At 37.7% G+C, this 13,771-nt stretch overlaps 1 protein-coding gene across 1 annotated transcript; it reads right to left on the reverse strand.

Moving 5' to 3' along the window:
• Window positions 1-5,226: 5,226 nt before the first annotated feature.
• CENPW (centromere protein W) lies at window positions 5,227-12,223 on the reverse strand. The gene is made up of 3 exons (XM_053938346.1): window positions 12,057-12,223; window positions 7,135-7,248; window positions 5,227-5,478 (listed from the first exon to the last, which is right to left on the reverse strand). The coding sequence occupies exons 1-3, from the start codon at window positions 12,144-12,146 to the stop codon at window positions 5,452-5,454; spliced, it is 231 nt and encodes a 76-aa protein (XP_053794321.1). The 5' UTR covers window positions 12,147-12,223; the 3' UTR covers window positions 5,227-5,451.
• Window positions 12,224-13,771: the final 1,548 nt, after the last annotated feature.

Raw genomic sequence — 13,771 nt, forward strand, 5'->3', positions numbered from 1 at the left:
TTATTGTTTGGTTGGGGTTTTTTTTAATTATTGTCTTTTACCTCACTTTTCTAGCCAATCTTCAGGAATCATAATATTTAAACAGGTGACCAATTTTGGAAGCATACATAATTTTTTCTGAAGAGAAAAATCAACTAAAAAATTTAAACATTTATATGTAACCCACCATCACTGGTAACTTAAGCTTTTACTATGTGAAAAACAGCTTCAACAGCTATAACTAGAGGCTTGCTTGTACTAAGATTTCAGGCATGCAATAGAATTTTAAAAACTAGCTTACCTCTTACTTAAATGTTTTCCTTTACCTGGTTTATTCATAAAAGTTGCAGCAATTCATTAAAACCTACTTGTTATATAATATAATCTGTGTGTGTACTTACCTACTAAAGTTGAACAAATGAAAACAATTCACATTAGGCTATCAATTTTAAAGGTCAGCACAAATACAATTACACCAATTTCAGCCCCATATAACATAAACTCCAGCTAATCAAACTCTACCCCTGACTGCATTTATCTGAAAGTATTTGCCCTTTATAAATTTTGATTTAGGATCTGTCCTATTGCCAACATACCCTTTCTGTGTTTCCTAAATGCTTCGGAAACAAAATAGGAGTCTTTCTGTAGAGCCTGACCTAGTGTCAGAAGGTTGAGCAAACCATTGATGGAGGAATGGTTTTATTTAACTTTGCTTTTATTTGCAAAAACAAAAGCTTTTATTTAACTGCAGCAGTCACGTTATTAGCGGGTAGTAAGTTTGTGTCTACATTAGTGGTCTTTTAAACCCGAAATTACTTTAGGGGTGTTTAGGTGTTTTTCTATACTCCACCATGTTCTCCATGCCCTGAAATCATTCCCCCAGGAAAGTGACCTTCTCAGTAAGAAACTTGATCTTATAGGTATCAAATGACCTGAAAAGATCTTTCAGCAATTTGGTCAGGATAACATTAATAACCCAGCCCACAGGAGAATATTATGTATCAAAGTCCATGTAAATTTGATGAATGTGGATTGCAAAGAAACTGACAAACCCCCAACATTGTTCACCAAACAATAAATGAATGAATTCCAACAGATTACGTCTGCAGAACCACGAACTCTCAGGTGGGAAGACTCTTCAGGTTCTTCAAAAAGTTGCAATTCTGTATTTAGCACAACAGAAATGCTGTCAGCTCTTCTCAACCTAGAACTGAAGCTACTCAAACATGTAAGAAAATTGTTCTACTACCCTCTTTTATCATACCCAAGTAAGCTATCACAGCAGCTACATTACCATTAAAATATATGAAGGAATCTATATGGCAATACATATGCATAGTATATGATAATACATATACGGAACTGAAAAACAACTACACACCTTGCTTTGAAACATTCTAATGAACTTGAATTTGACACATACCTCACAGCTCTGGAAAAAAGAATTTTGATTTCATGTACTCAGCATTTTTATTTGAAATGCAAGTCACACCTTCTAAAAACATAGTCTTAAGTCACCTCAGAACCCTATGCATTTAGGATTTACATGCCCTTAGTTGCTCTAAACTGATAAAGACTAATGGAATGCCAACTCAGCAAGTCAGGCAGTACAAGCTGTGTTTCATGATCAAGGCTGCTAAATAAGTAATGGCTTGTACAAGAATTCCCTTCATAAAACCACACATAGAATATACCCATTTCTAAAACTGAGGCTATGTTGTACAAATAACTATAGACCTCTAATTAAGAAAACTACATGATACTGAAAGATTAAGCTTTGAATTAAGAAAAAACTTCAAGATCCTTCATACCTTCCACCCTCTCAGCATAAATCAGGAGAACATCCTATTTTGGATGTCAATGGTATTTTTTTCTTTTAAACATTAATTTCCCATATATGTCAGCAGTATAGGCTTGGTAGTCTTCAAAAAGATCAGAAAGTGTCACAATCTATAGCATACTTTTTAGCAGGAATAATTGAAATACTTGCTCTAATGGAAAGTTACCACAGGGAAAAAAGAGAATTTTTGCTCTATCCCCACCTTATGGCTAGAAAAAGAATTTTTCTATTACAGCATACATATTTCTGGATTTATTTTTCTTTTACTCTATGACTATAACCAGAAAATACGAACTATTTTCATTATGAAACTTAAGGTTCTTTTTCAGCAGTCACTCACTTCTCCACATAAAGCCACAATGAAACTCAGAAGCGTGAATGTCCTCTCTAGCACCTGTGTTGACTTTCTGACTCAAAACAACAGATACAACTTTACATTCAAATAGAACAGTGACTACTGGGTCCTGACCCATCAAAGTATACAAGTTCATCTATTCATTGACACCATTAGGACTTAGATCCATAGACTTAACCTTCACTGACATACCATTCTTAATTCCACACTTTTTACAAGTTTTAAATATAATAATCGGGTGATTTATACCACTCAGAAAATATTAAACTTACATGCTCTACAAAAATCAAAGCACAGTATGCATGAATGCATGCTGTGAGTGTGAGCTGGAACAGGGCATACTCCCCACCAGAAGACACTCAGGTTGGCAAACAACAGATGCGCTCTCACCAGTCACTCCATAAGTGAAACAAAAATAGCAGCAGCACCACTCTTCCATCAGTCATCTGCTGATCAATAAACATTTTTCTTCTTCTTTTGCAGCTTAATCAATTATGATACTACCTTGGTCCAGGGTCTAACACTAGCCACATCAAAAGCTGAAAGCCAAGATAAGGGCTACCAGAAGTACTTTTACCAAATTCTATTTCTTCATTACTTTACCCCTTTTCATTGATGGTTAGAGTAAAAGGGTAGGGTAGGATGTAAAACAGAACATAGGGAAAGTTGCAAAGAAGAAAGAATAGGAAAAAAATGGATGTCTGAGTGTGCCTCCAATTTTTTAGGACATCCATCCTGCTTTCTGAGGAAATGAGGAGTTTTTAATTGTATTGATAGAGCAACTCTCTTTCCAAAAACTCTTGAATCTTATACTTAAAACCAGAGGAAATTCAAAATTGAGTCAGTTGTTTCAGAACTATAAATTTCGCAAGGTTTTACAAAAACAGTTGAGCATCACCATGACTCTTCCCTCAAAAACCCTTGCCTTTTTCCTCCTGCTGGCAAAGAATCAACACAGGAATTCAAATAACACAACTTCATTAGGTCTACTATTACAGATCTCGTTTTAAAAAAAGTTTACATAATTTGATACTTTGTCATTAAACAGAGACATGACACATGAATAAACTATCACTATAGCCTCCAAGTTTATAGTAATTGTAAGTGTTCATGGGTATTTAGACAATACTACTGTAAGTCTTAATTTCAAAAATCCAGCAAGGAATACTGTATAGAGAAGAGATCCTAGGTATATACATGAAGGAGAACAGAAGAGTTGCCAAATAGGAATACAATTAACTTGACAGTGAACATTCAAGAAGATACTAGAAAAACACAATAGCATTTTACGTTTTTAAAAGCTTAAGCCCACTTCATTGGCCCCATTAATTTTCAGTATTTATTTGACATTTAGGAGAGAAATCTGAATATCTGCCAAGCTACCCAGGTCTTCTTAATACCTGCCTGCTCCAGCTATTACAAAACATTCACAATGTACTATCTAAGTCCCTCTCCTATTAAAAAGAGGCAGCTTCTTAACCATGAATACACACCAAACCCACTGTACAAAATATTTTAAAAGTACACTGGTAGTTGGTTTTAACCCTTTTTTGCCTCCCTTCCCCAATAGTAGCTGATCATTAAGCAATCTACTACATGAGACTATTCCACTAAGCTCAGAATGGACCTTTCTCCTAGAAAGATCAAAAATGAAAAAGTTAAAGTGATATCAAAACAAGTTCCAAAAGAAGCTATAGCACTCAAACAATGAGGAAGAGGTATGTGATTATATAAGACACTTAAGAAAATATTTCAGGGAAAATGAAGAGAAAACATTTCTAAGGAAAATCTGGTGTTGCAATAAAATTGTTAAAGACAGTAATTACAAATAAAGATATAAATACCTAGTCAGATGTTCCTTATTCCCGAGAATGTACTTCTGATTATTACGTCCACATATCCTCTACATGTATATGTTCCTGGCCTTCTTTGTGGATTCCAAGGGAGTAAGAGAAGAAAATGCAGAATAAATAATCTAGTCAACCCTTACAAGAAGCTGAATGCACTAAGCTCTGTGAGTCAAGTAAAGCAGGAGAATAATGCTTCCTTCCTTTCTCCACACAGGAAGAGGATGACTTTTCCAAGGTTTTAAAGCATTTTAAAAAGTACATGGACATGACATGAAATTATAAGTACTGGCATTGCTACAGTTTCTTTAGACTACAAAAATATTTCTAAAATGCAATTCTTTTTGCTGAGTTTCTAGAATATACTTGGTAAGGTGTCAAACAAAATTAGACTACTCAATACATAACACTTGTAAAGATTTTTTATTTTAAGAACAGCTCACTGTGCATATCAAGGATCAGCTACCATATATTCCATAAAACTGCATTATCAGTTCAAACCGTAAAATTTGTCCATAACTTTATTAATATATTTATTAAGCAAAGCGTTCAGAATATCAGAATAGGAACACAATATGATCTGAATTTAAGAAGACATTTTTATATAATGTACATTTCCAAACTTTTGACAAGTTAGCATGACACACAAAAGAGAGAAGGAAATAGCTTGGCACTCATGCCAACTTGTCTCTGTTATTTTTACAAGATCTAACTTCGAAAACATCAGCTGTGCCAGATCTTTCCTTTTCCATAACCTGTGTATCTGCCCACACCAAATGAATTAAAAACCACAAAGTTGTCTCATATACCACATCAAACAGGTCAGCTTAACAGTTCAAACCATGATTTAAAATACCAACTATGTATTCTTTCCCCAAAACACAGAACTTTCAACCTACTTTTCAAAGTAATCTCAAAATTATCAAGACATTTATAAATAAACTGAAGACAAGGTATTTAATACACTTGTTTCTACCGTGATTGTTTTGAAAGCCATAATTTTGTTCAGCCTAGTAAATCTGCTATGAACTGCACAATCTATAGTAGATTTAGTGAAACCTGTAATGGTTTTTATTTTTTTTAACAACTGTACCCCTTAAGAAGTTTCACACTTTTCATATTAAATGTCACATTGTACCCAAAGGGTATCTATGGTACAAGCATTCCTCCATCATTATGAAATAAGGTACATCAAAAGTCTTAAGTGACAAGTGACACACATATATTCAAATTATGCATGAAGTGTATGAAAATATACAATTTAAGTTTTTTTTAATTTTTTTTTTAAAGAAACAGCAAGATAGTCAGTCAGGAGATAGATGTCAACAAAACTACACAAGTTCCAAAAGTGCTAAAGCTGGCTCACGGTATAACTCAAGTTAGTCAGAAAACATTGAAAAATGTGTTTTAAAATTCCAGTGGTCTGTTTTCTAGCCTCTGCTTTTCTTTAAAATAACCTGCAAAGAAAAAAAAAAGTATATTTATCAACACAATTCAGGCAGCAGACAGAGATTCAAAACACTAGGCTACTGAGACCAAAGGTTCATCTGGCCAATCTGTTTCCAAGAGCTGTGCTGCAAAGTGTAATATTCTAGGGAAAATATTAGAAATAAAGCAAAAGTATATAGAAAGATTTAAATTTTGAGTTTTTTTTTTTTTTAAGCAAGAACATTCATAAGCAAGAATTTGTGAAATAAAAGGCTCATTTTGAAAAGGCTTATTTTGCTGAGAAATGGCAATAGTACTCTCAAGCCGTCAGTAGATTCCTTGAAGTTCTTATCCCGTTAGGCCTAGACAAAAAGAAGAAATAAGGTTTGCAATAATACAGCTCTCATGCTCAATTTTTGTTTGCAATGCCTCACTTCTTTCTATATCAAGAGCACACAGATCTTTGGAAGGACATCTTTTGGTTTGGAGTTTAAATTGAAAAATGAACTTCAAAGTCCAAGTGGGACTATTTAAGTAAAATTATTAAAATATAGGCAGTTTTTCCCTTCTTCCCACCTTAAAAAAATAAATGGAGCACAAAAATGTTCAAAAAGTGTTAAAATTGCAGTTAAAAAGAAACCATAATTGTCTTACGACTCCAACTGCAACATTTACTTGGCTGCTCTACACATCCTGTATATGTTTCCGTAATTACAGTAATAGAAAAGTATAAAACTAAACCTTTCAGCAGAAGGAAAAAAAAATAGTGAAGATAAACAGAAGCCACAGGACCAAAATACCAGATAACATCAAATTTTGTCCTCCCATTTTGCTCAGCAGGAGAAGGCGATTAAAGAGATAAAATAAAGAGACTGAATTCCTTCATGACAACAAGGTAAAGCAGACATATCCTAGGGAGTGAAATGAGTTACAGAATAGAAAAAGGATTTCAGTCATATTTTGACACTAATTCTTTCTAGAGAGACAAAGCTGCGTAACATCTTCCCTTTTCCCTTCTTTTGCATGTACAAAAAACTCACCATGCTCTGCAACGCAGCAAATTCCTTCTTCACAGATATTCATACAGCAATTTTTGTTATGCTGAACTACCCATATAACAATCCACAGTCTAATTCTCCCTTAGTTCTTTCCTTGCCAAATATATCACACAAAGTACCTGTTTGTTCAAGAAGTATCCAAACAATGCTTCCAGGATCCACTACGAACTTATTTCAGACTAAGCAGGTAAGAACTGAAGATGTAAGAAAGGTATATGAACCTCTCTGAACTATTTCTCATCTGTTCCACAAAGCTTCACTTATATCACTGAAGTTAAGACAGTGCTTCCTTGATGTAGTATCAGCTGAAATAAGGATCCTCCAACTTTGGACAGCCTTTCAGGCCATGAAGGCTTGCTGGTAGACCATTTTGCAGACTTAGCCATATATTGAAATTATGGCTTTAAACAGGGAATAATCAAGAAAATTTGGGTTATATTTAATTGAGCAAGGAGAGTTAATTTGTTGCCTTGGTAACAATAAATTATGCCAGTGATGAACAAAGAATATTAAGTGTCTATAGGTTTTGGATTATAAATCAAATATCCACTTTAACACAGAAATCTTTTGTATATGCTGTCATAATACATTTTACAAAAATGAAAAATATTAGAAGTGTGTTAATACCTTCGCTGCAAATATGGTGTGCTCAGGTTTTATTATTTTACTTTTGTTCTCAAAAGCATTTGTCCTGGCTTCTTCTGCTAGCCGACGGAGAAACAATAAGAAATTCAAATGAACCTTTAAAATAGAGAAGAAAAAAACATTATTCAAGCTGTTTAAACACAGTTTGCTTTTTAAAAGATTCATTGTTTGCAACAGAAAATTTGCATATTATACTGCTTCCAAATTCCTGAAAGGTGTTCTGAGGAAAAAAAAATTATCACTCAGTTCAAGCCGCAGTAAATTTCCAAAATATTCCCTTTGTGCAAGACTCTTGTAAACAGAGTTTAAATTTAGTATACTTAAATGATAAAAGTGCTTTAGAAACGATCATGCAAACCACAATTTATCTAAGAGGAATCAATCTGATTTTTATTTGCAGTTTCTAATAATAAAATGTAAACACAAATATCAGACAATAAAAAGTCTTTTTGCTTACTAGTAAATATAGTTAGTTTTCAGTGACTACAACCACCAGACTTTTATGAACAGCAAATTCCTGCCTTATCACCAGATGGACTACAGACAAGTTCAAGGACTTCTGCCCCTTTCCAGTGTAAAGCGACATTGACATTAATTTCTCCAGAAGTTGGAATTCTCCAGTGTCAGGAGGTTGCATCCATTTTTTCCCAGCTCATCACTTAGCTTTTTTACATTAAAAGAACTGGTCAGGCAGTATTCCTTTCCGTATGGAATGCTGGTCTGCTAATACAGAAGCAGGAAAAAATTGTAGCAGGCAAGGAAGGAACTGCTCCAGCTTGGACTAAAACTGCCAGCCAATAGCACATTTGTGTGGTAATTAACCGACAAGACAAACTTCTTGCATTATACAGGCATTATGTCAACTATTTTAATAACTCAACCTGAAAAATTGATAATTGCACCTTTTATAAATTAAACTTTCAAACAACATTACCTCTGCTACATAAAGTGTACAAATAGACATTTTCAATCAAGAGCTTGGAAAAATATTACTGAAACACATGAAAATTTTATTTGTATGAATAAGGTGATGCATTTATTCTGCCATACTTATCTGCAAAGCCTGGAAAAATGTAATATGGAAAGTTACAAATTAAGAGTTTAAAAGAAAATACTTTGGCAGTGGATTTGCAGCACGAAGAATCTGTTATATGCTCCTGTCACAAGACCTCTGTTCATATGACAAGCAGTTTAGGTGGGTTTTTTTTAAACATCCTCAACTAAATGAAGCCAGAGTGCAATAGAAAGATTTACATAATATTTAACATCATTTGAAAGCATCTACTACACAAAAAGCACATGTGCTTGCAGATTTATTTCACAAAATATAAAAGCCGTTTTAGAACCAGTCTTTAATTATTCACACTGAAATTATCTCCAGCAGAATCAAGCAGTGGCACTAAAATAATGATCAACAACAGAATTCTCACTATTAAACGTATCAACATGGAGATTAGATTTCTGGAAACAACCTGAAGGAGAAGTGAGAGATGGAACAAAAGCTTCCATACTTGCATGACCTTCTTCTGAGATACCTAAAGGCAAAAGTGTTAATTTTAAAATTGCCTTATAAAACTGCATCTTCTCTCAGAATCACTGTATCTTTATTTTCCTATTTTCAAAGTGAATTGCTGCATGTGGAGAAGCTTCCCCTGTATTCCAATAGATTTAAACAGTTACATAACTAAAATCAGAACATTCCACAACAGAGCACACAGGTGAATAAATATTCCAGGTTATTCAAGGCAATTGAGAAAGGCTAGTGAAAGGCAGAATGACTGAATACCATGACTAGGACAGTTACTGGCAAGTAACTAAGCAATACTATATTTGTTTAAGGACATTGCTTTACTACATATTAAATTATTGTCCTTCTGCATAAAATTTAAAAACAGTTTTAAACTAACTAGTCATGAAAATCACCTTACAAAACTGAATGTTTACTTTCCAGAAAAGAAAGGCTGCAAAATTTTAAGAACTGATGTAAAAAATTCACAGCACTGTTTACACAGCAACATCCATACACCTGTTCAACAGAACTCGGGAATTGCATGGACAATCACTGTAATTTTGTTTTACTGCCATAACTTCAAAACAATTCTTTAGACTGATATTTCACCTTCAATGTACACTTATTAATTATTCTATGGTGATAACCAATTAAAAAAAGACCATTCAGTGCAATACTTTAAGCTTTTCCTGCAATGGAAACACACATGTGCTGTTCCAGCATAAAAGAAGCACCTGAGATCCTGCTTTTCTTCTATTATTGCAAGCTAGAACAATGCTTGCATATTTTCTTCTCTGACCATTGGGGAAATATCTGAACTTCAGTACTAAAATCATTACCTCTTATTTTCAAAAATAGCCTTGAAAAAACCTAAAACACTATTTGCATATCTTCATCCAAAGATATTATCATAGTCCTTAAACAAAAAAAAAGAAAGAAAACAAAAAAAAAAAATCAAACGTCTTCCTGAGAAAGGCTAATGAAATTTGATAGCTACATCGCACAAAGAGATAGATGTTAACACTTAGGAAACAGGTTCTGACAAAGCTTCAGATTTCAAGAAGAGACTTGATCAAAAGTGAAGAAACCTCATCCAAGTATTTAACTAAATTTTCTGAATTCTTGTTACAAACTTTCAAACTTGTTACAATCATGTAAGAAGACACTGGTTTATCGAGTAATAATCACTAAAGGTCAGGGAAAAAAGAAAGCAATCTTATTTTCTCCTAAGGCAGGCAGACCACTTTATTGAAATGGGCAAATACTGCAGTAGATTCAGACATAAAGCATGGATCATTCTGGAAGATAGCCCAGAAATTGAACTAGCACATTTCTCATACTTCCCTTGAGAAGAAATATGCTCTCTGCTCAAAAAGTATATGGCTCCATCTTGTTAAGACAGCTACTATATAAATTTCTGATATATGCCATCTAATCACTCTGTTACAGAGTTTGCAGAGAGTAACATGGGCACTAGAAAACATACTAAGAATTTGTTACTTGTCTTACTACACAATAAACTCACCAATCTTTTTTTTTTGTTTGTTTTCCTAAAAGAGGCATAATTTCAGCTGTGTTGATTATTTAGCCATGGAAATAAAGAGTGAAAGAGCTGTTAGACACAAGCCTAGTTGGAAAACATCATAGACAACCACCACACCTGGGCATTCTTGTTTAAAGGTAAAATAAAAAAGCCAAGCCTTGTAACATAAAAGTTGTGTAATTTGACATCACCAGAAGAGATAATCTAAGTTTACATCACCTTATTAAAATTTATTCTGATCTCATCCTTTGTGTTGCAATGAACATTTGCATGGCCATATTTTAAGCTGGATCTGATTGCTGTTGTTTATAAGTTTCAGTGAATTCAATTCACTGACTGTCTTTGCAGCTCAGAGAACTTTAGTGCCAGGACCAGGAAGAGATGGGAACCAAAGGCCAAGATTTGGAGGGATGTCCCACTTACCCCTGTTCAGACAGCACAGTAATTTGAAGCCAAATTTTCATTACCCTGGAAACACAGACCAACTGTTACCAAGGATTGAAAAAAAAAGTGTGATTGTGTGCATTTGATTAGTTGACTACTGCATTCCACTGAGTAAGCTTTGAGTAGGTCTGAGCATGAGTAGCAAGGGGCCAGGTCCTTAGTCCATAAAAAAATCCAAAGGCAGCAAAAACATCAGAAAGAGATCATATTTTTATTAGCTCCACCCCATTAGAAAAATATTTAATGTCTGCATTCAAATCTAAATACCCTCAAGTAATTGACATTTTCATTCATTTTAATCTCATATTTTAATTTTATATGTTTACATTTAGCTTCATATATCCAGATACCAACTTGCAAGATGATGCAAGACAATTTTTATATACATACGACGCGTGGATTTACAATTCAAGTCAGGGCCCATACTAGGATACCGCATACTAGTGTTAATGCTTTAATGCTTTGAGAGCCACATGCATTTGTAAACAAGAGGATATCACAGTCCAGCAAGTTATGTCCACTAACTTATTTCAAAGAGTATCTTTTTCATGCATTTTTTTTCAACACGGCAACTAGCACAAGCTCTCTTGAAGTCAGGTTTCCTTCCTGTAGTCAAATAATTTCTTGGTGAGACAAACCCTACCTGTGCCACAAATCCCTTAGAGCAGGTCAGAAGCAATTCAGCCTTATTGGCCTGTTTTTGCAAACTTGGCTCTTTTATCCGCACCTTTTTGGACCTTTTTGGCAGGCGTTTTTAAACCATGATCAGGACCCCAACACCTTACTGGATTACTAACAAGACTTGTCATCTCACAGTTTAGGGCAGAGTCTACTTAGATGGCCTTCTAAAAACATATGAGCACTCAAGATGCCATAGCAGCTTAGCAACTCATCGATCACAGCTCAACTGACTACCTGTACGCCCGAACTGATCTACACAAACACCTGCATCTAGCAGCCAGATAATCCAATCTGCTGTTTCTCGGTGTGTCTACACCAAACTCTATGAACATCAGCGTGTACATGGAGTGACACAAAGCCATGCATCAGCCCGTCCCTGAATCCCCAAGGTCGCTGTCAAAGAGCTACAATACAGCAGCCATCAGCAAGACGGAGAGCGGCAATCTCTGCTCATCCGTATTTTCTCACAGACCAATCGTCTGTCCCTCCTCCCTGCCTGCGGGTCCCTGCAGAAGCACCATTAGTAGTAACTGGACATCCCGTCACACCCAAAGCGCTCCAGGGGGCACAGGCCAGAACATTTAGGGAGTAAACGTCCCAGTTTAGGGCCCGCTGCCCCCGGGCCACCAGCGCAGCTGCGGCTGCCGCCATGGCCTAAAGCGGGAGCTCCCGGACCCCCCGGGCCAGCCGCAGCCTCGCCTCTCCCTCGCCCCTCTCCTTCCTCACCAGCAGGTCGGCGTTCGCCGCTAGGCGTAACTGCGGCTTGTGCTTCTTTAAAATTTTCCGCAAAGTGCTGCGGGGCGCCGTGCTCTTCATCCTCCTCCCGCCCGCCTTCCTTCCTCTCCTTCTTCCTCCTCCTCCTCCTCCTCCTCCGGCCGATCCCGCGCCGCCCTCGCTCCCTCCGCCGTTCGAATCCGCCGCCCTCGCGCAGCCGCGCGCGCCCGCCGTGACGCAACTTCCCAACGGCCGCGCGCGGCACCGCCCCGCCCCGCCCCGCCCCTGCCGCCCTCGCGCCGCTGCCCGCCCCGGCGCTTTCCCGGGATCCGCGCCGAGGAGCCGCAGCCGCGCTTCCCGAACCGCCCAGAGGCTGGGGGGAGAGCGTTCCCTCATGTCCCACCGGCCCCGCCGCCCAGGTGGCGCACGAGCGGGGAAAGGCTGTCCCCGAGCAGGTGCTCGAGGGACAGGCGGGTCCCGGTGGACACCGCCACGGCCGTTCCCTTCGCGAGCCCCTCCGTGTGGGTCCGCTTCCCTTGTGAGCGAACCGAGAGCTGGCTTAGGCCTGGCTGTAGCGAGCTACGCACACCTCCACCCAGGCCTTTCTAGTGGCAAGGATCGGAAGCGGAGCGGGCAGTTCCCCGGGTGCCGTTCCCGAGCCATCGAGCGGCCGCTGGCACATGAGGGAATTTCCCGAAGCGCAGGGAACGCGACACGGGTCAGAGGCACCGGCACGGCGCCGCCTCAGCCGGCCTCGGGTGGCGGATTTTAAGTTGGCGATCGTGGCCCAGGTGTGCCTGGTGTTTCCTTGGCGCAGCAGCCGAGGGAGTTGTACAGCACGCAAAAGCCCCACTTCGACTGTGTGACCCTGCTGGGAGATGGGGCAGGACTGCAGGACCAAGAGCCTAATTAGTGCCATAATCTTACACCGAAGTGAGCCTAGAGTGATAGCTGTGTTCTACACGTAAATCTGGACAAAATCCTGCCTTAGTACACGTATGGTATTGACTTATATGTACACAGAAACACACAGTGGTTCTGAAATCGGCCACCACTTTACGTGTCATCCTTCCTCCAGCATCTGTCCCTGCACTCCTGCTGTAGCTGACAGATGCTGCCGACTGAAATACGGGTTTCCCCACAGAGGGGCCCCTGTAGCTTGGCATTCTCAGTGTATTTGGACGGTGTGTACTTAGTTGGAGAAGGGGTCAGGATTTCATACTGAGGTATGGGGTTTTTCAGCATATTTATTAGGGTTTTTTTGTTTTCTTTGGCCTATGGGATGCTTGCAAATTTAAATGTTGATAAGATAAATATATTGTCTTAATATGTTCAAAATACCAGCACCCAGATACGAATCAGTTTTGTTGAAGTATGTTTTTAAGTCTGTATGATTTAGTATTTTAGTTAATTTTACAATATGCACAAAATGTAGTCCAGATAGAAGTATGATATCTGACAGCAGGAGAGAATTTAAGATTTGCCAGTTCTTCATACTCTGTCAGATATTTGAAAATGATGCTTTGTTCTTTCGGTTCTGACTGTCACTTGCCATTAATCCTCAACAGCTATGTTGATCTTAAAGTCAGGGTCTTAACATTTTTTTCTGTGAAAGAATAAGCACGCTAACACGCAGAACTTTTTTGTACAGTACAGTTTAATAATAGTCACAGTTAATGGCTCAGCAGCACTGCTACAAGTAAACATTTGGGTTTTTTTCGGTTAAC

Source organism: Vidua chalybeata, chromosome 3 (genome assembly GCF_026979565.1).
Source record: "Vidua chalybeata isolate OUT-0048 chromosome 3, bVidCha1 merged haplotype, whole genome shotgun sequence".
NCBI classification, from domain to species: Eukaryota; Metazoa; Chordata; class Aves; order Passeriformes; family Viduidae; genus Vidua; species Vidua chalybeata.

Coding starts and splice junctions, on each gene's coding strand:
- CENPW (XM_053938346.1), bottom strand. CDS start 12,146: ATGAAGAGCACGGCGCCCCGCAGCACTTTGCGGAAAATTTTAAAGAAG. Junction 7,249..12,056: donor CGGCGAACGCCGACCTGCTG/GTGAGGAAGGAG, acceptor TCTATTTTAAAG/GTTCATTTGAATTTCTTATT. Junction 5,479..7,134: donor ACACCATATTTGCAGCGAAG/GTATTAACACAC, acceptor TTTTCTTTGCAG/GTTATTTTAAAGAAAAGCAG.